We start from the raw sequence: 25,917 nt of genomic DNA on the forward strand, positions 1-25,917 counted from the left end.
CCCAAAGTAACCACTCCTGGCTTTATGGTAATCACTTTCTTGCTTTTCTTTTTAGTTTTATTACCCAAGATGCACCTTAAAATTACAGTTTATGTTTGTTTTTGAACTTCATACAAATGTGCAATTACTTTGGTCTGGCCTTTGGAGTCATTATGAGATTTATCTGTATTGTTGAGCGTTGTTGTGATTTATCGTTTATTCTTTGGTATGAAAACCAGGTCATACATTCTACAGTAGATGGACACGTGGATTTCTCATTTTAGGCTATTATAAATAGCACTGCTCTGAGAAATTTTGTACGTTTCACCTGTTGTATATGTGCGTGTATATCTATTGGGCATATTCCTAGCGGTGGAACTGCTGCAAATTTGGTAGATAATACCAACATGTTTTCTAAAGTGTGGGTTTACATTTACATTCCTACCAGCATGTATGAGTTTCCATGTTCTCGTCAACACTTGGTCTTGTCAGTCTTTAATTTTAGCCATTCTGGGGAGTATGCTGTAGCTTCTCTTTATATTTTTAATTTGAATGTCTCTGGTGATTAATGGAGGCTGAACAACTTTTTGTATACTTCTGATCATTGCTGTCTTTTATGAAGTGTCTGTTCAGATATTTTGCCCATTTTTGTTCTGGGTTACCTGTTGATTGGTTTGTAGAAGATCTATATATGTATATATTCTAGAATCAGGCCTGTTGTTGCTTATTTGTTTCATAAATATCTTCTTCTTATATGACTTGCCTTTCACTTTTTTACAGTGTTTGTTATGCCAAAGTTCTTAATTTCAATTTGATCCAATTCATCAGTCTTTTCCTTTAGGGTTTGTGTTTATTATGCCCTGTTGTTTTCTTAGGTCATGTTCTAAAAGCTTTTTTGTTTTACTTTTCCACACTTATCTCTATTACCAGGAATTCATTTTTGTGTATGGTGTGAGATAGGAGTCAGTTTTTTTTTTTTAAATTTTATTCCATATATTCAGTTACCTAGGGGCATTTATTTAAAAGAGCAGCCCTGTTCTCGCTGCTCTGTAGTGCCCACTTTGTCATAAATTAAGTGCCCATATATGAATGAGTCTCTTTGTTTATTCTGTTCTGTTGATATATTTGTCTTCCCTTGACCTGATAGCATATTGCCTTAATTACTGCCATTTTATAATCTTTTTTTTTAAAGATTTTTATTTATTTATTTGAGAAAGAGAATGAGATAGAGAGAGCATGAGGTGGGGGAGGGTCAGAGGGAGAAGCAGACTCCCTGCTGAGCAGGGAGCCCAATGCGGGACTCGATCCTGGGACTCCAGGATCATGACCTGAGCTGAAGGCAGTCGCTTAACCAACTGAGCCACCCAGGCGCCCTGCCATTTTATAATCTTGATATCCAGTGGGAGCAAGTTTTATCACCTCTTGTCTTGCCGCTGTCATTTCCACATAGATTTTGGAATCAACTTGTGAAGTTTTTTTTTTTTTAATTTTAAGATTTTATTTATTTATTTATTTGAGAGAGGGGGAGAGAGACAGACAGACAGAGTACAAGCAGGTGGAGCGGCAGAGGCAGAGGGAGAGGGAGAAGCAGACACCCCACTGAGCAGGGGCTTGACATGGAGCTCAATCCCAGGACCCAGAGATCACGACCTGAGCCGAAGGCAGACGCTTAACCGACTGAGCCACCCAGGCGCCCAACTTGTGAAGTTCTTAAAAAGTACATAGTTAGGATTTTGAGTGAAATTTTACTGTAGATCAATTTGGGAGAAATGAAAATTTCACAGTATTGAGTATTCCAACCTGTAGTTTATCTTTCCATTTCTTTTGGTCCTCTTTATTTATTTTTATTGTTCCATTAGCTTTTTGAGTAGGTACTTATTTTGCCTAGATTTATTCCTAGGTGTTTATTTTTATGGAATTAAATATGGAAATAAAAAAATTTCCTTTTGGGCTTGTTGGTATGGATATGTAATTGATTTTCTTGTATATTGACTTTGGGTTCTTTGGTCTTGTTTAGCTCAGTTTTAAATTTTGTAATATACCTGTAGATCTTCTAGATTTTCTACTTATAATTATATTTGCCATTAATAATGACAGTTTTGCTTCTTTGTGAGTTTTATACTTTTAATTTGTTTATTTTTTATTTCCCCAGTATTTCATCATTAAGTATGATGCTTGATTTGACACTTGGTTCAAAATTTGGCTCTTTCCACCTTTTGGCTATTTTGAATAATGTTGCTAGGAACGTAGGTATACAAGTATCTGTTGGAATCCTGCTTTCACTCCTTTTGGGTATATACCCAGAAGTGGAATTGCTGGATCATATGGTCATTTTGTGTTTATTCTTTGAGGACCCACCATATCATTTTCCACAGTGACTACCATTTTATATTCCCACCAGTGGTATACCAGGAGTTCTAATTTCCCCATGTCCTCCCCAACACTTGTTATTCCCTCCCTCCCTCCTTCCTTCCTTCCTTCCTTCCTTATTTTTTGTTATAATAGTAACCCAAATGGGTTTCAGCTATTGCTTTTTACCTGATGTTGCTGACTCTCCTTTTTGAACTCCATTTAAACTTGTTAGTTCTTTTCTGCCTATCCTTTATCTCTTACCTACTTTTTTGAATTTTTCATCTTTTTGCCTCTTTGTGTTTCATTCTGTTTTTTTTGTTTTTGTTTTTGTTTTAAAGATTTTATTTATTTATTTGACAGAGAGAGACACAGCGAGAGAGGACCACAAGCAGGGGGAGTGAAAGAGGGAGAAGCAGGCTTCCCGCCGAGCAGGGAGCCCAATGCGGGGCTCGATCCCAGGACGCTGGGATCATGACCTGAGCCGAAGGCAGGCGCTTAACGACTGAGCCACCCAGGCACCCCTCATTCTGTTTTTTTTCTGCAGACCAAGCCCATCCATGGGGTACTGAATTTTGGTAATTATTTGGTGCTTTTAAAAATTGATGTCACTTTTTAAAAGTTGTAATTTCTCTCCCCCAAATTTTAATCATATATTTTATCTTCTTACACAAAGAATTATTATTATTATTAAGTAAGCTCTGTGTCCAAAGTGGGGCTTGAACCTCATGACCCCGAAATCAAGAGACATGCTTTACTGACTGAACCAGCCAGGCATCCCAGAATTATTATTTTAATATCTGTTTCTAAGTATTTTCATATACTTAGTTCATGTGTGTCTGTGTTTCTCCTAGTTTTCATTTATAGTTGTTGGGTGTGCCTGGCTGTCTTTGGTTGTGTTTTGGACATTGTATTTGAAAAGTGTTCACAGAAGTAAATTGAGGACTAGAAGGATGATGTTCTCTCCATCTGGAAGTGATGTAGGTTTTCATCTGTCAAGGGCTTTAGGGCACCACCTAAGCTAATATCATTTCCATCTGATGTCAGGGATTGATATTTTTTTGGGCTACCCAGATTCTTGGAAGTTGGTCTGTGGTCCATCTGAAGACTATTTTACTTTCAATTTACTCTTCTAAGGTATAGCCATTTGGATTTCTAACGTGAATTGTAGGGGGCTCTCCAGGCTAACCAACCTTTGAGGGCTCTGGAATCCAACCTCTGTTCTCCTAGACCCATGTGGTCATTGAAAGCAATTCTCAGTGTCTTGGTTGTCCCTTCTCAGTGTTTAAATGGTCCGAGGGCAAAAGTGGACCATTTGTGGCATGCTTATCCCTCTGGATTTTAGTTTACTTATGTTTTATGACGTGGTAACTTTTCTTTGCTTTCCTTTTTCTCTGATATTTCCAAGCAGTTCTTTTATAATTTAGCATTTTTTAGTTGTTTTCAGCACGAGGGTTAGTTTGAGTTACTTAGCAATTACTAATTCCTTTTGAAAGCATGTTTTTAAAGTTGCAGGATAAAGGAATTGTGTTGGACCTTGAGAACTCATCCGTTTCAAATGAATTCAGTGGCTGCCCCATTGTCCTGCAGATATGTCTGTGGCCCTTCGGGAGCTACCTCCCCTGCGACTTCCCAGCCCTGCCCTCCCCTCCAGCTCTCCCCATCGTGGTAGCTGTCTCACATTTTGCATGCACACTTCCCTCTGCTTAGAGGCCATCTCTTCCTTTGGTGCAAGGCTGGTTTTTCCAAACTTAGCCTCATGTAGTGTGACTCTTTCTGGGAAGCCTTCTCTGCCAGCGCAGTCCCTTGTCAGGAATCCTAGGCCTCTGCCAGAGCACCGATCGGTACGTATTGTCCGTGGCAGTGACAGTGAGCTGGCAGTAGCCCTCACCATGGGCACCAAGCACTATATCACACACTTCACATACAGCGACCTGTGAGACAGCTGTTGCTGTCATCCCCATTTTACAGGGAGGAAATTGAGGCACATAGAAGCTTCATAGCCAGTAATTGTGGTCTTCTGGGCAATGACTTTATTCATGTATCCCCTTCTTCAGTAGGGAAATGGAAACATAGGAGCAGGGCCTGAGCTGTGAAGATAAACATTTGTGGGTGATGATTGCCTTCCTGGCCCACTGGGGCTGTGACTCAGGGTGAACTAGACAACTATAAATGAACCCCTCTGCTTCCGTGCAAAGTAGTTGTTTATTCTGCTGTGAAGGTGCCTGGGACTGTGTTCTGTCCTCTCCTGTCCTATTTCACTGGGCCTTCGCTGCATCTGCCAACTTAGGCTTTTTGGGGAGTCTCTGGACTCCCCAGTCTGTCTGGGCACAACATTTTGAAATTTACTCTTTAGGATTGAGCTAGGCCTGAACTGGTCAAAACTACCAAGTAAACTTCCATCCTGGAAAAGATGAAAGTTGATGTTCCCTCAAATTCCATAGGTAGCTTCACCAACAAGGGCTGCTATATCAGATAGAATTTTGAATTCGTTCAAAATGAAGGTATAATTGTCCTCTTAAACCTTAGTCTTGGGCGCCTGGGTGGCTCAGTTGGTTAAGCGACTGCCTTCGGCTCAGGTCATGATCCTGGAGTCCCTAGATCGGGTCCCGCATCAAGCAGGGAGCCCGCTTCTCCCTCTGACCCTCCCCCCTCTCATGTGCTCGCTCTCTCTCATTCTCTCTCCCTCAAATAAATAAAATCTTTTAAACAAACAAACAAACAAAAAAACCTTAGTCTTGAATGAGTTATGAAGGGATGTGGTGAGAACTTGAAGGCAGGATTCTTAGTATTTCTGTAATGAATAACATTTCCACCTCCAACCTGTGATGCAACCATACTCATGCTTAGGATTTCATCAGGGAAAAGCCAGTTCCAATTAACTGATGGGCTGCTCTTTTTAAAATACAAGCTTTAATGTTTAGGACAGTTTTGGATTTACAGAAAAATTATGAGGGTGGTATAGAGAGTCTCCATGTATACCACACCCAGTCTCTCTATTAACATCTAACATTAGTATGTTGTTACAATTAATAAACCAATATTGATGCATCATTATTAGCTCAAGTCTTGACATAGTTTATTCAGATTTCCTCACTTTTTTCCTACCGGCTTTTATCTGTTCCAGGATCCCATCCAGGATACCACGTTACATTTAGTCATTATGTGTCTCTGCGCACCTCTGGGTTATGACAGTTTCTTGGACTTCCGTGTTTTAGATGACCTTGACAGTACTGGTCAGGGACTTTGTAGGATGTCTGTCTATGGGAAGTTGATGTTTTTACTCATGATTAAATTGGGCTTATGGGTTTTGAGGAGGACATCACAGATGTAAAGTGTCATTTTAATCACATCACAGCAAGCATATATGCTGTCAACATGAATTGTGACTGTTGATATTCACCCTGATTGTCTGGCTGAGGTGATGTTTGTCAGGTTTCTCCAAGGTAAAATTATTCCCCTTTACTTCCATACTGTACTCTTCTGGAGGAAATCAGAGTGTGATACCTAAATCCTCTTTAGCTGATAAATAAAGCCACTATTTTTAAATGTTTATACCATTACATATTTTTTAAAAAACTGTTTACCAACCAATGTTCTCTTTATAAAAAATTTTTAGAATTATTTCCTTTGATATCTTCAAGGTGCCAGTAACTTGCAAGGACAGTTTATATCCTGATTGGGCAGTTTTGAAGCAGTGGATTCCAAGCTGAATAGAAAAGCCTGCAGTCTTTGCATTTACAAGCTGCAAAACGCAGTGGCAGATAGATGAAGGCAATCGTAATGACATCGCTTGATGTTAGGGTGATTAGGTTAGGGTTGCCTTAGTCTTGTTCATTAATTTGTTCTGTAAGATACTGAGCTACTCCACTTAGTTTTGAAGCATGTTTTAGTAAAGTTGCACAAAGCAGAACTGCTTCCTACTGAGAAAGGTTTGTAGGGAGCACTGTCATTTTTAAGGTGGTTTAATACTTTTTTAAACATGTCTCAATGCTTTTGCTAATGACGTACGGAAGCACAAAAGCGGGTTTTATAATAAGCTTGCTTTCGTACATATATTTTGGAGAGTATAGTGTTTAAGTAGGTCAACCTGCTGAGCAATTGGAGAGACCAAACAGGATTAGGATCATTGAATTTAAAATACCACAGTTGGAAGTTCTGAAAGACCTGAAAAAACACCGCGTATTGACGCGGAGTTTAGAGCTAGCGTTAACATCGAGCGCTCTCTGGTGATACAACATGGTATGGCAGTTCGCTTCGTAAACGCAATTAAGCTGTTATTAAACTTGTAAGTCGTGGAAAAGAGATTTTTCTTTTTTCCAAAAATTGCACCAAGGTAAAGCAAAGCTCTAGTTGATGCGGGCGTGTTGTTCAGGCGTTAGCAGTACTGCCCTCACTAAACGTTCATTGGACAGTAGCGCAACCCCAAGAAAAGGATGGTTGGTGGTAACTCTGCATGCGCTACAAGCAGGAAGCACCAATACTGGGTAAGGTTGGGGTGACTAATTTTCAACTCCCGGCCTAACCGCCTGGTAGCTAGTATAGCTATGGTGAGCACAGCTGCCGAAGCAAATCAGGAACTTCTTGTTTTCTGAGGCTTCTGAAGGTCGCGAACAGGCTGCTTGGTTTTACCCAGAAGGCCACGCACCAGCTGCGGGTAATTTGCATACGCGCTACTCGCCGGGGCGGGGCCTGCAGAGGGCAGGGCCGCGGCTCGGGCTTCCACGTTGGTCCACTGGTGCCCTGGATGTGGCCCCGCTCTGGCTGTTTTTTTATTTCTTTTCATGTCACCTTCCGTTTTCCATTTAAGCTTTGAACAGCTCTTTGTGTACCAGAGCGGCCCCCTTGACAACCAGTTTATTCTGCCAGTCGGCATGCGCTCTCCGGGCTGTCGGACTGCGTCTGAGCCAGGAATGGGGGGGCGTCCTGGGAACTGGCGGGCCAGAGCGTGGGCCCCGAGACCGGCGGCTAATGGGTTCCTGGTGTTTCCCCTTGCAGGTGGTTCTTCTCGGCATGGACATCCTGTCCGCGCTGGTCACCCGGCTGCAGGATCGGTTCAAGGCGCAGATTGGCACAGGTGAGCTGTGGGTGGGTGTGGAGCGGGCCCCCACATTCTCCACCGTCCAGCCCCCAGCCTTCGCTCAGTCTCTTCCCAGATCCTCCACTTAGCCCGACCCAACCCTCCGGGCCAGCGGCCTCCCTCACCCCCCACCGCACCCGCCCTTCTGCTTTAGTTCTCCCACCCTCCCAGCCAGCCTTTAAGTCCTCCTTCAGTCTCTCCCTGCTGGGGCTGCACCACTGCTCCTCCTACCCTCCCGGGGTCACCCCAGATCCAGCCGCCTCACCACACCTGCTGGCATGTTCACGTTTTTGTTTTTCCCATACCTTTGTGCTGGTTTCTTCCCGCGTTCGTGTTCTGATACACACAGTATTACTGCTAATTCTTTTATTCTTACACAGGTTCTTTTTTAAAAATTTTATTATGTAAGTCACCGTATCTTACACAGATTCTTATACAGATCAGCTATCACATTTTAGTGCCGACAAAATCATACTTGCGCGTGTTGAGAGGCCTTGTTTTCCCATTTTTAGAAGGCCTGCAAATCCAGTGCAGCTGTGTTTTTTTTCAAGATCAGTAACCTAGGTGTTAACTGTTTTTACTTTGGTCATAAATGTTGTTACAAGTGTACCTTAAATGATCACTCTTTATTTTGGAGGGTAAACGATGTCAGCAAAATGAAATAAAAAATAAGCGCTTTCATCGTTTTAGAGATGATTTAGCCATTTCTAAATTCCTGACCTCTGGGATTTCATAATGACAATATAAACGCCAAGCAGCCCCGTTTGCACAGCGGTTTCCTTACAGAGCTTCTCAGTTTGGGTTGCTACGTGTGTATTTGTTATTTTCTGTTAACTTCCTGGTCAGTGTGCTCTTTCAGATAAGGTTAGGAACTCTTTTCCCATTCTGGCATTAACTATCCATCTGTAAATAAAAACCTCCCTTACTTTTAGAAAGTTGATCTTTTAATAGCATTCCATTTTCCTCATAAGTTAGCTGAGTTCAGGGATATTTCTTGTGAACGAAAGGTTTATAGACTCTTGGAAGAAGCTAAGTAAACTGACTTCTGGTAGGTAAATGCCCTTGGAGCACTAGCTGATAGCCCACACCTGGGGTGGGGAGCTGGACTCTATCTAATACACATGCATGTATACTCTGTAAAATTACACGCAGTGTAGATGAGAGATTGAGTCATAAGTGCCTTCTCCTTCTACCCTTAGCGAATGTGCTGGAGCCCTCTCTTACCTAAACTTCCTTTTGTGTTGACTCCTTCCTGCCAGGGTCTTCCACCGACATCCATTTTAATATTTCACCAGCTTAAAAGCGTGCTGGGAGCTAGCTAGAGGAAGGTCGGTTATGGAAGAAAAGTAGTGTGTCCATGCAAAGGATTTTGCACATTCTTAGAGTAAGCTCCTATAAATTTTAGTGAGGAGAGTAGAACTGTGAGGATTGGTGGTTCTAGAGTGGTGTACATCATTTAGGCCAGCATTTTGTCTTCCCAGTAATTGAAATACCCAGTTGGTGACTGCAGACCCCCCAAAACAGGCTTTTGTTTGATCAGTTTGCATTTTGATTTTCAGTGCTGCCCAGTTTAATAGACAGACTGGGAGACGCTAAAGACTCTGTGCGAGAGCAAGACCAGACTCTGCTGCTGAAGATCATGGATCAAGCTGCTAATCCTCAGGTAGGGCAGGGAGGTGTTCCACGGCCCTCTGGCATGTGCTTCTGGCTCGCATTGGGCTCTGCACTCAGTGGGGAGTCTGCTTGAGATTTTCTCTCTCCCTCTCCCAGCACGTGCGTGCTCTCTCTCTGGGGGGGGGGGGGGAGATTGAATTTCTTTTATTTATTTTTATTTATTTATTTATTTATTTATTTATTTATTTATTTATTTATTTAAGGGAGAGAGTGTGCGCGAGTGGGAGGGGGAGAGGGACAAGGAGAGAGAATCTTAAGCAGGCTCTACGCCCAGCGCCGAGCCCATCTAGGGGCTTGATTTCACCTGAGTCAAAATCAAGAGTAGGATGCTTTAACCGACTGAGCCACCCAAGTGTCCCAACATTTAATTTCTTTTAAGCTGATGTGTTTCACATGAAAATTTTCATAATATTTAATTCGTCCCTGCTCACCTCCCTCCCCCCCCCCCCCCCATATAGGATGTTTTAAAAAGAAATAGCAAAGGGTATACTTTGACTAAAATAGTGGGCTTAACATGGGTATTGTGTGCTTGGTTGAATCCATTAGACTCTTGAGCTCGTTTGTGTAATTGTCTCAGTTTCTATGAAAAGAGGTGGTTGTGGTGTCTGGGGAGTCAGGAGGCCTGGCTGGAGCCCTCATTCCTGTCTGCTAGTGAGTTGGGTCTGCTGGGACGGATGGACATAGGGACACAGCCCTGCCTCCCAGGCTCCACCCGTGTAACGTATGGGGGTGGGGTGGTGGAGGGATCAGAAGAAGCCATTCAGGGAAGGTAAAACCCAGAATGTCTTAAAAGAGGAGCAGATGTGTGACTTGTGGATAAGGTGGGGACAGCTGTTCCAGACCAGAGGAGCAGTAGGGGTATGTGCCCTCTGGCAAGTCACCCAAGCCTTGCTTGGCCTTACTTTCCTCACCCATGAAATGGGGGCGGGTACACCTTTCTTTCAGAGCTGTTGGCATAATGAAATGCAATTCTGTAAAGGAATGTGTTTGGAAAAACTCTAACTTGATACAGAAATACAAGTTGCCATTTTTCAGTACGCCCTTGAGAGGGCGAAATGGATTGGTTGAGGCTGGGGCTGACTTGGCACCTGTTGAGAGGTCCCTCTTCTGTATTAAATGAAAGGCTCCTCCTCTTCTCACCTGTCCTCTTGTCACCTACAGTATGTGTGGGACCGAATGCTGGGAGGCTTCAAGCACAAGAATTTCCGGACTCGGGAAGGCACGTGCCTCTGCCTTGTTGCCACACTCAATGCGTAAGTCTGGGCAGGGCCCGAGAGTTTCCTTGGCCGAGCATTTTTATTTGTGATTTTGTGTTTCGAAGTGGCTATGGATTTCTGGAAGCTGCAGACAAATGTCCTGGGAAGTGCTGTGCTAGATGGTCCTTCACTCTTTACATCTTGCGTGTCTACAGCGCAAGCGGCAGGAGAGCGATACTGATGCAATGCACAGGGCTTATTCGGGTTCCTGTGGTGACACACACGCATTGGGTGTGCAGTTCTGCCCCGTTCTGTCATGCGTGTAGCTCCAGGGAACCCCCACCACCGGCGAGGTACAGACCTGGGCAGCGCGGCCAGGTTCCCTCATGCTATCCCCCTTCCCGGCCCCCCACAACCACTGATTGCTCACCATCTCTATGATTTTATTTCAAGAACTTTATATAAATGGAATCAAACAGTGTGACCCTTTGAGATTGACTTCTTTCCCTCAGCATCATTCCTTTGAGGTTGCATATGTGGGGTTGCCTGAACAATGCTTCATTTCTTCTTCTTGCCGAGTAGAATTCCATGGTACAGATGGATCTGTTTGTGTCACCATTCACCTGTTACAGGATGTTTGAATAGTTTCTGGTTTCTGGCTGTTACAAGTAAAGCTGCTGTGAACGCGTATGTACCTGTTCCTGCAGCAGCGTAAGCTTGCATTTCTCTTGGGTTGGTGCCCAGGAGTGCCACTGCTCGGTCATCTGGTAGGTTTAAGCTTAAAGCAACTGCCAAGCCATTTTCCAGAGTTGTCTGTACTGTTTTACATTCCCACCAGCGAGGTATGATTCGGTTTTTGCATATTCTTGTCAGCACACTGAGTGTTCTGTTTTTTATTTTAGCCATTTCGATGGGTGCGTAGTGGTATCTCTTTGTGGTCTTAATTTGTATTTTCCTAATGACTGTTGATGTTGAATATTTCTTCACGTGCTTATTTGTAGGAGAGGCGTTTTTAAAATAGAAAAATTACAAGTCACCTTTTCTGATTATAGAAGTGATACTGTATATGTCAGAAAATTTACACCAGGAAGAAAATAATGATTCGGTATATTTCTACCACCTTCACACAATCATGGTTAACTTGTAGTGCATTTTTAGTCCAACCTGTAAAGTTATATTATTTTCAAAAACAAAATTGGGATAATAAGGTTTATGTCACCTTGTAAAATTTTCCGCTCGATATGTTAGCCTTTTCAGTACCATTAAATTTGCCCAAGTTTGCATCTTCTTAAAAATGTTTCTAGTTTTTGATCACAGTGGTTTCACTTCTAAGAATGTATTCTAAGGAAGTCGTCAGATTAGCAGAGAGAGTTGTATTCACAAGGGCTATTTGTGCTAGTGTTTATGACAGCGAAAAGTGATCAGTGACTTCCGTGCTGTCCAGCAGGGGAGGGTTAGCTGGAACCCTCTGTGGCCACTGTGTCAGGGTCTTCCCACTGAGCAGTCGTTAACTGAGCACCAGCTGTGCACAGGTGGAGAATTAAACGAGGGAGGACCCTCAAGGGAATGGCGGTTTAGTTGAGAACACTGAGTTGGGCAAAATAGGAACTGCTTTGTGACAGAATGATAATAATGCAGGGGCATCCGTATGTGAGGCAGGCAAGACTGTGGGAAAGGCTGGGGCCTTGGCTTGGCATTGCAGGTTGGGAGCCAGAACGGAGAGAGCCCCGAGTGCCGGGGAGGAGGCACGTCAGTGAGCAGCATGGAAGGTTTCGAACTCTGTGCAGAGGGATGGGGCCTTTGTGGCGTGCTTATTTTGGAACCAGGTGGGCAGAAGATGGGGAAGATGGGAAGGAAGGGGAGTCGAGGTGTGAGGGGGCGATAAGGCCCTAGGGATGGAGAGGGAGGGAGGGCTGTTTCTTTTCTTTGTTCTCACCAACAGTAAAACACTCCTTTTGTTTTCAGCTCTGGAGCACATACTTTAACACTAAGCAAGATTGTGCCACATATATGTAATTTACTTGGAGATCCAAACAGCCAGGTGAGTGTATTTTTGTGAGAAAGAAGAATATTGGTTATAGACCATTAAGATGTGTTCTGTGTGTACCTGATAGGTGGGTGGGACTTTATTCATGTTTATAATGTTCTGCTTATTGTTCCAGATAATTAGCATTAATGCTCTCTAGCATTTTTATAAGATATCATTGGTGAATGTGGTGGTCACACTGCCCTCTTCTCTGTATGGCTGAGGTCTCGCTAGCCTGTAAAGTGATGTCACGCAGACCAGCCTCCAAGATACTATCCCTCTGGTCACCCACTCTCCAGCCAAAATGGGGTGGGCTTGGGGAAAAGTGATCAATGCTGATTGAAGTCAGTCAGGCATTGCCTCTTGGGGTAAGGAGATTGATTGGAAAGGGCCTGAGGGACCTGCTCTGAGGGGATGGAAACTTCCTGTATTTTGTTTGGGTGGTGGCCACACTGGTGTATGTAGCATGCTGGTGTATGAAATTCCTCAAACCCTAACGAAGTGTGGATGGTATTTTATGTAGATCTTAGGTAAATTCAGAGACCAAACACCAAAGTACCACTTCCTTAGTGTAGGTGTAGGAGAAGAGCCAGTAATCCGTGGGCAGTCACCAGGCAGGTCACAGAACTTTCCAAGCCTGGGCTTCAGAAGTGCCAGTTCTCCCAAGGGTTCAGTTCCGTTTATCACCGAGAGTCATTTTTATTATGATAATTAGCTCTTTTTTTTTTTTTAAAGATTTTATTTATTTGACAGAGAGAGACAGCGAGAGAGGAAACAAGCAGGGGGAGTGGGAGAGGGAGAAGCAGGCTTCCCGTTGAGCAGGGAGCCCGATGTGGGACTCGATCCTAGGACCCTGGGATCATGACCTGAGCCGAAGGCAGATGCTTAACGACTGAGTCACCCAGGTGCCCCCCTGATAATTAGCTCTTATGAACTCATAAGAAAAACACCTCATTAGATAAAGGGGCCGAAAATCAGAACAGTAACTTACCAAAGAAATACACGTGGTACGCAGGCATCTCATTTTAAACATCGATGATTGCTAACGTGTCCCCAGAGAGGTTGTGCCAGCTCGCCTTCCACCTTCCCTGGCTCCGAGGTCCCTGCGGCTCTTGTCCTTCCTTCCTTCTTGGCTTTGCCCTTTCTTGTCCCTGCTGCTGCTTTCCCCATCCCCAGCCCCTCCTCTGTGCACTGCCTGTGGCTTCTCCGGGTCTTTTGATTGCATCTGCTTTCCTTCTGCCACCCACTCCTTTACTCAGCCTTCACTGAAAGTACAAGACACTGGAAGTGGAATTTTGAGGTGTTTTTTTTTTTTTTAAAGATTTTATTTATTTATCTGACAGAGAGACACAGCGAGAGAGGAAACAAGCAGGGGGAGTGGGAGAGGGAGAAGCAGGCCCCCCGCGGAGCAGAGAGCCCGATGCGGGGCTCGATCCCAGGACCCTGGGACCATGACCTGAGCCGAAGGCAGACGCTTAACAACTGAGCCACCCAGGCGCCCCTTGAGATGTTTTAATTTACTGAAGCACGCTTTATGTTTCAGCATTAATTTAAAGAGAAACTTTTTTTTTTTTTAATTCTAAGTTACCGAATGGGTTATTTTGCGTTTTCTCCTTTTTTGGTCTTGTTCCCATTTTTGCTTTCTGTGGGGGAAAAAAATCCTTATCGAGGTCACATGTTGTGGTGATTGCTACTATCACGTGGTATCCTTAAGTCGAGCAGGAAAGCCAGCCTGGCTAGCTGAAGGTCCTCGTTCCTAACTCAGGCGCTGTCACTGGCCACTCGGGTGACGTGACACCGAGCACTGGGGCACAGTGAGGTCGGTGCTCCGTGGGCAGCTTTGGGCAGTCTGTCGCAGACAGAGCCGGGATACTCCAGACTGCGCACTCAGGCAGTCATCCGTGATTCACATCTGCCTTATCTGCACACATGTTCACGCACGCACAGACACGCACAGTCCACATCTCCCAGAACCCTCCCGCCAGGGAAGTTTACCACCCACTTCTCTGCTGTCGATGCACTGAATCATTCCTCCTCTCGGGGGACGTGTATATGCTGCATGTGCCTGTGCTCTTGCCTTTACTTTAATTTTCTCATTAGTCTTTCCTGCTGTGCGCCCCAGCAGGTGGCTCGGCTCCTCTGTATCCCAGTAAACAGCGGTCCTGGGAGGAAGGTCATAGATCTGAAGCCCTCAGGTTCTGTAGAGCCTTCAACTCAGGCCTGCCAGGTAGCGCTTAAAGTTTTGGGGCTCTTTTGTAGTCCCAGTGGCCTGAAATATTGGCGTTCCTTTTTAATGGTGAGCCTGAGGGTGGGCAGGAGCAGTGTGGGGCCAGAGTGGCTGTGTTAGAAGTGAGCGCTACATTGTTGCGCCTTCATCCTGAGTGAGTTGCTTGTACAGAACTTCCCTTCTCAGTTGGAGTATAGCACTTTGTAGGACCAAAGAAAATGTGCTCTGCTGTATTTCCTGAATCGAGGGTGCTTTAGACCCTCAAATGCTGTCTGACCCTATAGCTTTGTAAGCCTGAGGAATGATGATTTTATTTATTTTTATTTTTTTATTTTTTTTAAAGATTTTTTATTTATTTATTTGAGACAGAGAGAATGAGAGAGAGAGAGCACATGAGAGGGGGGAGGGTCAGAGGGAGAAGCAGGCTCCCCGCCGAGCAGGGAGCCCGATGCGGGACTCGATCCCGGGACTCCAGGATCATGACCTGAGCCGAAGGCAGTCGCTTAACCAACTGAGCCACCCAGGCGCCCCAGGAATGATGATTTTAAAGGCTAAGGAGATTGGTTTAGAAGATGTAGATATTCTACTTCCACTAGCCTCATGTTGAGTGTTTTATACACACAACGTACAGGTTCCAAACTGCTGGCCTGAAACGTAATTGCATCCTAATGTGCATTGTGTGTCTGCATAACGTTTTAGTTTTACATTTAAGAGTTTTGATGTTCTTACATTTGGAAGATATGTATTCCCGATTTCTCTTGAAAGATTAGATGTGGCAGAGCCGTGCCTACCTTCCTCCAAGGGTGGGTGACGGTGGCCTGTTTGCCCGACCCTCCATTTTCCCTCTTCTCTCTGCCAGCAGGGTCCCCTGCCAGAGTCATTTGTCACTGTACACCCACCTGGCTCCACCCAGGTATCAAGGTCCCTGCCTGGGCCGTGGAGGCACTTTAGTTTGGCATCTACTAGACACTCAGATACTTGTGGAATGAATTTGTTATTTTTTCTAGCCCTCAAAGCAGTCCTCAGCTCACAGGAGAAAATTGAGACTAAAATAGTTTATATATTTGATCCAGTATTACACAGTTCCTAAATGGCCAAGGGAGGTACTCAGGTCACTTTGATTCTTAGGCTGGTCATTTTTCCACTAAATCTCTTACACTCCTAATGGTCCAGCCTTTTTAAGTAGGGCGGGATGTTGCTTGCTCATTAAGGTGATGGGCTCTGAGCAAATGTCATCATTAGAAAGTGAGCCGAGTCATCTTCAGGACACATTGGCATTAACAGTTTGTGTAGTATGTGCGTGTTTCCATATAAAAATGATGCCTCAATTCAGAAGGTCTTTCTTTTCCCAAATAAATTGATAATCTGTATTAGTCAGCTTGGGCCACCATAACAAAATACTATAGACAGGTAGCTTGAATAGAAATACATTTCTTGCAGTTCTGAAGCCTGGTAGTTTGGGATCAGGGTGCCAGCATCATCTGGTTCTGGAAGGGGATCTCTTCCTGGTTTGCACACTGCTCCCTCGCTGTGTGCTCACATGACCTCTCTATGCCTGTGTGGAGAATGGCGGCAGCTCGTGGGTGTCTTTTCTTAAAAAGACACCAATCCTGTTGTGTCAGGGCCCTATTCTTATGACTTTGGTTAACCTCAATTATCTACTTAGAGGTCCTGTCTCTAAATACAGTCATGCTGGGGGTTAGGACTTCAACATATTGGGTGAAGGGAATGCAGACATTCAGTCTATAACATAAAGTTTTCCCTTTTCCACCATAAGGGGAAAAATGATCAGTGAAGTTACCTGTCCTATAACCTATAACACTCGTAAATCAAGAGTAGCCTGTAGTATTGAGAATTGTAAATTGTATCCCTACTTCCTTCCTCTGTCTTTTGTTCTGTTATTTTTTTATTAATCACCATACGTTACATCATTAGTTTTTGATGTAGTGTTCCATGATTCATTGTTTGCATATAACACCCAGTGCTCCATTCAGTACGTGCTCTCTTTCTCTGTTACTTTGATGTCATTGCTTGAGACCGAATACAAAATCATGTTGCTCCCCTGTCTTTGCCTCCTGAAGTAAGTACCCATGTCTGTTCCTCCCCAACCCTCACAGGCTGGCCTTGGTTCCAGGGTATACAGAAAGTTTTTCACCCCCATGTTTTTATTTACAAAATTTTAAATCTATAGAAAAATCTTAGGACTAGTGTTAACATCTGTATTTACCAGTTAACATTTTTGTCACATTTGTTTGATCTCTCCCTGTATGTATACACATACCCACACACAGAAATACACTCTTTCTGAACCATGATATTTTTGCTCTGACATGATGTTTTTGCTGAGATACTTCAGTGTAGATCTCTCAATAACAAGGATATTTTCTTATATAACTACATGTTATTTTCACATCTAAGAAATTTAACATTGCCAGCGATGGTAATGTTTGATGTACGATCCATATTCAAATTTCCCTGATTTTGTTTGTTTTAAATCTGTTCTGTTTCTTAAGCCTTACTTATTGCTGCTTTCTTATCTTAGTTCATATTTGTGTTTTTCCAACTACTTACTTGCTCTTCTTGAAGGCCGTGCATCTCTGCTTTCATGCCTTTGCACACAGGCTGTACCTTGTTTGGAACCTGTCTTGTTCCATCTTTACCTGGTAAAATGCTATTCCCTAAGCACATTCTAAGTGGTTCCTTCCTCTTCCAGAAAATGTTCCTTGGTATTGTCTAGTGTGCTTGCTCCCTTCTCTAAACTGTGTGGGCTCTTTGTATTTCTGAATGATATTTACTACATCCTGCTCTGTATTAAATGTAGAATTTATGGACTACCGCCCCCCACCTCACCCCCCCAATCCCCTTTTAGGACTCTTAGCTTCTTGAATACAGGGCTCTATGTATTATGGCTTTTACTACCCATTTTTGCTGCTCACTAAGTATTTTATTGAGTTCAATCTAGAATGCTTTTTACATGAAGTTTTGTTTTTAGTATAATTCATTTATTTGTAGTGTTTTCTGTTTTGGGAAGATGGTCCGAAAATTCTGGATTCCTGACATCCTCTGAAAGAATTGAAAGCACTAAGGGATGTGGACTTTAACACGTCTGCAGGGAGGGGGCCCGAATTTCCTCTTTGGAATTGTACCAGCAACATGGCTTTGTCTAGTCAAATGTCTATAAGGGGTTGTATCACAGTTGCGTTGGTAGATTGGTGATAAACTCGGGCAGGCATACAGCCTGTTGTGTCCCAGCAGGAAGCGCCGTGGACTGACACAGAGCAGCTGTAAGATCTCTTCTTTTACATCTAGGTTCGAGACGCAGCAATAAACAGCTTAGTGGAGATTTACAGACACGTGGGAGAACGTGTGAGGGCAGACCTCAGTAAAAAAGGATTGCCGCAGTCCCGGTGAGTTCAGACTGTCCTCCTTCCTTTTGCTCTTCCCACCTTCTTTCTTCAGTTAACCTCCTGGTTTGTACTACTTAATTTATGGTGGTGATTGTAGTCGGAGGTCTTGTCCAGATCGTGTGTTGGGGCCCCTCCCTTCAACGTCCTCAAAAGGAGGACTTTCGCCCAGACATCTGGCCACATCTTGTGCCATGTATTGATTTTAGAAGCATGTTTAAAATTGACTGGTATTGAAAAATTCAGCATTCTTTTGGCTCATGTAGTTCTATATCTTGTTTGCACCAAGTACCTAGTGTAGTAGGTGCTTAGAATATATTTGTTTGCATTAATGAAGCCTTTCCAGAATGAGTCTGGATAGAAATAAAGAATAATAATTCTGGAAAGCATCTTTGAAATGGTAGTGTTCTGGCAGTCTCAATATGTAGAGGCCAGTGCAAGGGCATCCACGCCTCATCAGATCCAAAACCACGTGAGTCCACGGATGTCTCTGTTGTAGTCAACATTTTAAAGAAAATAATGAACGACTGGATATCTATAATTTTAACTATGGTGGAAGAATCTTAAACGTTTTGTGCTCTGCCCCACTCCTTTAAGGGAGAGAGTAATGTTGAAGTCCTGGGAAGCTACACGTGGCCTGGGCTCCTGGAGCAGCTTGTCTGAGCTTGTCACCGTGTCCCTGGAGACAGCAGAGGCCCAGAGACATGAAGTGACTTGGGAGGGCACACAGCATGAGTCAGAGCTCAGAGGGAAGCCCTGTTCTCCTGGCTCCCCTTTTAATTTTCTCTGCCCCATTTCATAAGAGTTTACAGAATATTGGGAGTCCAGATATGGGTTGGGATTTTGAAATATACTGGAGTCCTCTGTCTTGATGTCCCTTAATTTGCTATGATGGAAGCAGGCCCCTTACCCTAAAGTAAGGGTTCTGTGAACAGGCAAGTCGGGCTATACTCTATGTTGTTGAGAGTCCTATCTGACCCCAGGGTTGCTCTCACGATGGCCCCTGAGCTGTGTGCAAGATTATTAGATGGGGATAAAACTGTTTCCATGTTTTTTATAACACGTAATCTGTGAGAATAGACTTACCTTGTTCCTGTGTTTTATGAACCTCAACTTTCTTGTTTTTGAGTATATGGGAGAATACTTAGGAGAAAGATGAACTTAAAGACAAAAACCCTACACGGTGTCCTAGGGAAAACTGGAGGGCCCAGGGGAGCAGGGAGAGCAGGGCTGGAGGGAGAGGGCTGTTTCCTCATGATGTCAGCATCATCGTTGGGAAGACAGACTGTGAGCAGTGAAGCCTTTTCCCGCTCCAGGGGTGGCCTCACCAGGCTCTGTAACTTGCAGTAGCCCTAGGCCGTGAGCAGACCATCTCACTTGTCCTGATGAAGCCTGCTGTAGCAAGCCTGTACACCTGGGAGGTGACGTGGTGACACTGAGATCTGGAGAGACGAGTGCTCAGAGCAGACTGCTGTCCTTGGGGAGGCCGGCTTGCAGTGCTGGCCCTGAACTGGCGGCTGGAAGCTTTGATCTGGGGGCTCCCCATTCCCAAAGAGTGGGCAAGAGTGGCTCACTGTGCCCTGGCAGTGTGTGTTTCACTGAACACCTGCTTTCTTTCTGGGAGTCTGGCATGCTGGGAAATGCTACCCCAGGGAGTGTCTGTCTGACCAGCCGGGCAGAGCCCTGGGAGACAGCACGGTGCACGTGTTGTGATTGTCACAGCTTGTCGCTGGGGATGTTAAGACTCGCAGAGTGAGTCTTCTGTGATTCCACTCCACTGGGAGGGGCTCTAGGAAGCTTGTGCCTGCTTTCCTGCAGACCTCACCCCATGTACTTTCTCCCTTTGCTGGTTTCTTGAAGTGTCCTAAGTTACGATAGTGATAGCTGTGAGTGTGAATGTGCGCCGAGCCCTGAGTCTTCCCAGCCAGTCATTAAACCCGGGTGTGGACTTGGGGACCCCAACACAGAAGGCGATTTAGGTAAGGCTCCAGGTGGCAGGTAATGCCAACCAGAGCTGGGGCTAGAACCTTCTCATTCAGCCTCCCAGTGATGGGATTTTATACCATCACCCCTCCCCCCCCTTTTTTTAATGAAAAGAAGCTGCAGAAAAGTTTGGTCTTCTGTGAATGGGAATGAGGTTTCTGATCTCTCATGTGACCTAAAATCCTTCCTAAAATTTGTAGACCACATGCAGAGGGTAGTCCTAGGGAAATGGGCCCAGATGCTTCCCGGCTGTCGCCGTAAAACTCTGGTGGACACAGTGCCTGGAAAAGGAGGCTGTTGGTGCTTCAAAGGCATTACTCTGGGGGCGCCTGGGTGGCTCAGTCGTTAAGCGTCTGCCTTCGGCTCAGGTCATGATCCCAGGGTCCTGGGATCGAGCCCCGCATCGGGCTCCCTGCTCGGCAGGAAGCCTGCTTCTCCCTCTCCCACTCCCCCTGCTTGTGTTCCTGCTCTCGCTATGTCTCTCTCTGTCAAATAAATAAATAAAATCTTTTAAAAAAAGAAAAAGGGCATTACTCTGGTGAAAGAGGCCAAAATTTCGTGTTTCTCTGTATTTATTACAAGACACTTACCTAGCACTGTGAGGGTCAGCGCCTCTGGCTGCCACCTTTATTTTGATTTTGCCAGGAACGCGTGCAAATGGAACGAAACTTTGGAAGAATCTTGCCGATGTTTGGAAAATCCATTGTCTGCTGTTTGTGGCTCCAAGTGGCTGACGGGAATACTCGAACGTTCTAGACTTCTGTTAGTCATTTATATATATTTATTTTGCTGTTATGTGAGCATGATGGATTTTCAGCCTAGCAAGATGCCACAGGACTGATAAAGGAGCGTGGGATATGCATGGTGCTTTCTTTCTTTCTTTTTTTTTTTTTAAAGATTTTATTATTTATTTATTTGACAGAGAGAGACACAGCGAGAGAGGGAACACAAGCAGGGGGAGTGGGAGAGGGAGAAGCAGGCTCCCCGCTGAGCAGGGAGCCCGATGCGGGGCTCGATCCCAGGACCCCGGGATCATGACCTGAGCCGAAGGCAGACGCTTAACCACTGAGCCACCCAGGCGCATCATGCATGGTGCTTTCTGAAACTTGCATTTCATCCTGAAATAAAAATGCTGCCCTCTTAAGAGTGTCCACTGAGTGAGTGCTGTGTTTGAGAAGATTAATTATATCTCTAGGAAATATGTGATGAAAAAAAATGCCTCAATAATATCAGCTAAGTGACGTAAACATTAAGATCAATAATATGCTTTGTGGCGCAGCTCCTTTTTCCATTTCACAGGTGGGAAGAGATTTGCCCTTTCATCTGCTTTACTTTGGAGGAGCCAGAATTTCACTTTTGGGTCATGCATTTGGTTGTTATTTGAGTCTTGTCTGTCTGGTGGCTAAAATTAATTTTTTTTTTTTTTTTTTTAAGATCTCATTTATTTGAGAGAGAGAGTGAGCCAGGGGGAGGGTCAGAGGGAAAAGCAGACAGTGGGGGAGCCTAACACGGGGCTCACTCCCAGGACCCGGCGATCATAACCTGAGCCGAAATCAGACGCTTAACTGACTGAGCCTCCCCTCAATCTGAATGTTAAAGCCAGTGCCCCATTGAGTCATTCCAGCTTTTAGTGTTTCTACTGAGAATTCTAAAGCGATTCTGATTCTTCATCCTATGTAGGTAACTTTGATTTTGTCTGAAACATTATGGTTGATGGGTCTTGTATGAGAGAGACCATTTTCATTTTTTGTGTGGTGCACTTGGAGGGCTTTTCTATCTGGAACCTTATGTCTTTCTGAGCAAGGTACTTTAGGAATATAACTATTGTATTTATAAATGTAAGCACATAAATATAAAACATATTTATAAATACTATAGTTATACTATGACCACTTGGATATTGGGTATTTGATTTAAAAATTTTTCCTTTCTGTTCCAATTGTATGGTCCCTTTTTATAGCATTCTGTTTCTGTTTTTTGAATAAGAGCCTTCTTGAAATATTCCTACACCATAATTTTCATATTTTTATAATTTACTATATCCCCTTTAAATTGAACAATTCAGTTGTTTCTAGTATATTCAGAAAATTTTGTAGCTATCACTGCTATCAAGTTTTAGAACATTCGAAAAGAATCCCTGTATCCATCAGCAGTCACTCTCTATTCCTTACTTCTACCTAGTTCCTGGCAACCATTAGTCTACTTTTTATGTCTATGGATTTGCCTGTTTTGGGACATTTCATGCAAATCACACAAAATGTAACTTTTTCTTGACTGCCTTCTTTCACTTACCACAGTATCTTCAAAGTTCAACCACATTATACCATGAGTCATTCCTTTGTATTGCTGAATAAAATTCCACTGTGTGTATATATCACATTTTGTTGCTCCGTTCCTCTGGTGATAGACACTTGCTTCCACTTTTTGGCTGTTGTGAATAACGCTGCTGTGAAAATGGATATACAGGTCTCTCTTACAGTCCCTGCATTCAGTTCTTTTGGTTAGATTTCAGAAGTGGATTTGCTGGATCATACACTGCTATGTTTAATATTTTGAGGAACCACCATACTGTTTTCCATAGCTGTTGCACCATTTTGCATTTCTACCAGCAGTGCCAGCAGTTGTTATTTTGTGTTTTTGTATTGTTTTATTTTCTTAGTGTCTGCTCTGGGGATTTCAGTTGACATCTTAGCTTATAAAAGCCTAGTTAGAATTATTACCCTTAATTAATTTCAGTATTAAAAACTTTACTCTTATACAGTTCTGTTTTCTCCCCTTGTTTCTTCTGCTGTGTTTATCTATACATCTTTGTATATTACAGCCCACCAATACACACAGTTTTATACTTCTTGCTTTATGTAGTTTCCTTATAAGTCATGTAGGACAAGAAAAAAGTTAAAAGCAACAAAAAATACATTTATACTATCTGTTATATTTATGTAGGTTTTATGTTTACCTCTGTAGTTACTTTTACTGGTGTTTTTTATACTGTCATGTGGATTCGGGCTAATGTATGGTCTTCTTTCATTTCCAACTGAAGGACTTGTCTAATTTTTTTGTTTATCTAGGAATGTCTTAAATTCTCCTTCATTTTCCCCCCACTCAGAGTCTGCAATTCATTATATTGGTAGTATGACTTCATGTAAAGACTGAAATATCTTTGGTCCAGAGAAGAGTCTCTGTTTCATTTTTGAAGGATAATTTTGTTGCATGTAGAATTCTTGGTTGAGCTTTTAATGTTTTATTTTATGTATGTATGTATTTGCTTGCTTATTTTCAAATTATTGAAGTATACTTGGTTGAGATTTTAAATTTCAGGACTGAATATGTCATCCCACTGCCACCTGTTCTCCACTTTTTTTTAATGAGAAATTATTTATCTTATTGAGGATTTTTTTGTACACAGTAAGTGACTTCTCTGTTGTTGCTTTCTTTTTTTTTTAATTTAAATTTAATTAGCCAACATGTAGTGAATCATTAGTTTCAGATGTAGTATTTAGTAATTCATCAGTTGCATGTAATACCCAGTGCTCATCACATTACGTGCCCTCCTTAATGCCCATCACCCAGTTACCCCATTCCCCACCCCCGACCTCCCTCCCCTCCAGCAACTCTCAGTTTCTTTCCCATAGTTAAGAGTCTCTCATGGTTTGTCTTCCTCTCTGATTTCTTCCCATTCCATTTTCTCTCCCTTCCTCTATGATCCTCTGTGCTGTTTCTTATATTCCTCATATGACTGAAACCATATGATAATTGTCTTTCTCTGATTGACTTATCTTGCTCAGCATAATACCTTCTAGTTCCATCCACGTTGATGTAAATGGTAAGATTTCATCCTTTCTGATGGCTGAGTAATATTCCATGCACACACACACACACACATACATATACATATACACACCACATCTTCTTTATCCATTCATCTGTCAATAGACATCTCGGCTCTTTCCATAGTTTGGTTATTGTGGACATTGCTTCTATAAACATTGGGGTGCAGGTGCCCCTTTGGATCACTACATTTGTATCTTTGGGGTAAATATCTAGTAGTACAATTGCTGGGTCGTAGGGTAGCTCTATTTTTAACCTCTTGAGGAACCTCCATACTGTTTTCCAGAGTGGCTGTACCAGCTTGCATTATCACCGAGTGTAAGAGGGTTCCTCTTTCTCGGCATTCTCACCAATATTTGTTGTTTCCTGACTTGTTTGTTGTTGCATTCAAGATTTTCTTTGTCTTTTCTTCCAACAGCTTGTTTCTCTTACGTCTAGGTTCGGATCTCTAAGTTTTTCCTATTTGAAGTTTGTTGAGCTTCTTGAACATGTAGATTAAAATTTTATATAAAATGTATGAAGTTTTTGGCCATTATTTCTCCATATATTCTGTTGGTTTTTTTTCTCCTCTTCTTTTGGTATTCCCGTTATATGTATGTTGGTACATTGGTATTATAAGAACATGAACTCTTAGGCTCTGTTCTTGTTTTGTTTCTCAGACAGGGTATTGTCAATTGATTCATCTTCAGATTTGCAGTTTTTTTCTTCCCCTAGCAAAAATTTGTTGTTGAACGCTCTTATGAATTTTTTTAAAAGGTTTTATTTTTTTAGGTAATCTCTATACCAACATGGGGCTTGAACCCACAACCTAGAAATCAAGAGTTGCATTCTCTACTGACCGAGCCAGCGAGACGTCCCCATCTAGTGAATTTCTTATTTCAGTTTTTGTACTTTTCATTTCTAGAATTTCTCTATGATTCTTATGTTTTCAGTTTCTTCATTGATAGTCTCTATTTGATGACACATTGTTCTTATACTTTCCTTTAGTTCTTTAGAAGTAATTTCCTTTAGTGCTTTCAACATATTTCTAATAGTTGAATTCAAGTATTCATCTAGTAAGTTCATTGTCTGGGTTTCCTTTAAGGATAGTTTCTGTGACTAATTTTTTTTCCCCTGTATGGGCCATGTTTTCTTGTTTCTTTACGTGTATAATTTTTTTATACTTGACTAGCTAAAACTGGTCATTTACAGTAATCTCTTGTGACAGCTTTGCAAATCACATTTGCTCTTTCTCCAGATTTGTTGTTCTTTAAGTGATTTTCCAGACCTAATTCCATAAAGTCTGTATTTTTTTTTTGATGTGTATGGCTCCTGCAGTCTCTGCTTGGTTAGCTTAGTGTTGGGCTAATGATTAGACAGAGATTTCCTTGAATGCCTTCAACCAGTAAATCTCATAGCCCTTGCTGAAGGGCTGTCCCTGTGTATGTTGAGGAATGTTTTCAGTGTTCTGGCAGGCAGTTATACATCTCTGCCTTCCCCTTTATTGTCTGCTTGTGCAGAGCCTCAAAGTCAGTCAGACAGGAGACCTTAGTGTCTTCTTAGGTCTTTCCTCACACTTTCTTACAGACTTGCACATATGCGTAGCCTTCCAGATTCCCAGGAATATGTCCGATTTTTTCAACGTTCCCTGTGAATATATCCTTCTTCATTTTTCTTTGTAAGTTTTTTGGTCAGTGTTTTTGCTCCAGTTTTATCACCTTGGGCGGCTGCCATGTTAAACAGTTGTTGGTGATTCTTTTTGATCATGGCTTCAGGGAAAAGAGGCTCTCTCCCACTAAGGGTGCTATGAATCAGGTAAAATAAAACCCTGTGAATGGGGATTCTGGGATATGCCAGACAGGCGAAATAATGACAGTTCTCTTAGAATGGGGATTTTTGTGGTGCTCCAAACTTGGTCAGTTCCTCCCAGTGGCTTCAAGGCTGCTGGTTTTCAAACTATCATGATTGTGAGGCTGTTGATTTTTAGCTAGTGAGTTGGAGATGGAAATAAGACACAGCAAAACAGTGAAAAGCTTGTTATCCTTACCCAGAGTAGCCGTTTTTCTTGAAGAATGCTCCTTGGATTGTTGCCAGCCTTTGTTTAATTTCCAGAGCCTGAAAAACTTGATTTTGATAGATTTTGCCAGTGTTTTCTTGGCTGCTTTGGAGGAGCAGATTTTCGGAGGTCCTTA

At 43.0% G+C, this 25,917-nt stretch overlaps 1 protein-coding gene and 1 non-coding gene across 5 annotated transcripts in view; one reads left to right on the plus strand and one right to left on the minus strand.

Annotated features, from left to right (window-relative positions):
* CLASP1 (cytoplasmic linker associated protein 1) overlaps nucleotides 1–25,917 on the plus strand; it is a 263,675-nt gene that overhangs the window by 83,604 nt on the left and 154,154 nt on the right. For all 4 annotated transcript variants that reach the window (XM_045869025.3, XM_045869027.3, XM_054506248.2 and 1 more), the window contains exons 3-7: nucleotides 7,327–7,405; nucleotides 8,968–9,071; nucleotides 10,244–10,335; nucleotides 12,244–12,319; nucleotides 17,841–17,938. In XM_045869025.3, the coding sequence (XP_045724981.1) occupies nucleotides 7,327–7,405; nucleotides 8,968–9,071; nucleotides 10,244–10,335; nucleotides 12,244–12,319; nucleotides 17,841–17,938 (449 nt within the window). The remainder of the gene's footprint in view (nucleotides 1–7,326; nucleotides 7,406–8,967; nucleotides 9,072–10,243; nucleotides 10,336–12,243; nucleotides 12,320–17,840; nucleotides 17,939–25,917) is intronic.
* Nucleotides 6,644–6,769, minus strand: LOC123840109 (U4atac minor spliceosomal RNA). Its single transcript, XR_006789919.1, has one exon. It is a non-coding gene; the product is annotated as a U4atac minor spliceosomal RNA (small nuclear RNA).

The sequence above is a fragment of the Mirounga angustirostris genome, unplaced genomic scaffold, assembly GCF_029215605.1.
Source record: "Mirounga angustirostris isolate CCGP_5_RB_7025 unplaced genomic scaffold, mMirAng1.0.hap1 SCAF_3, whole genome shotgun sequence".
Taxonomy (NCBI): domain Eukaryota; kingdom Metazoa; phylum Chordata; class Mammalia; order Carnivora; family Phocidae; genus Mirounga; species Mirounga angustirostris.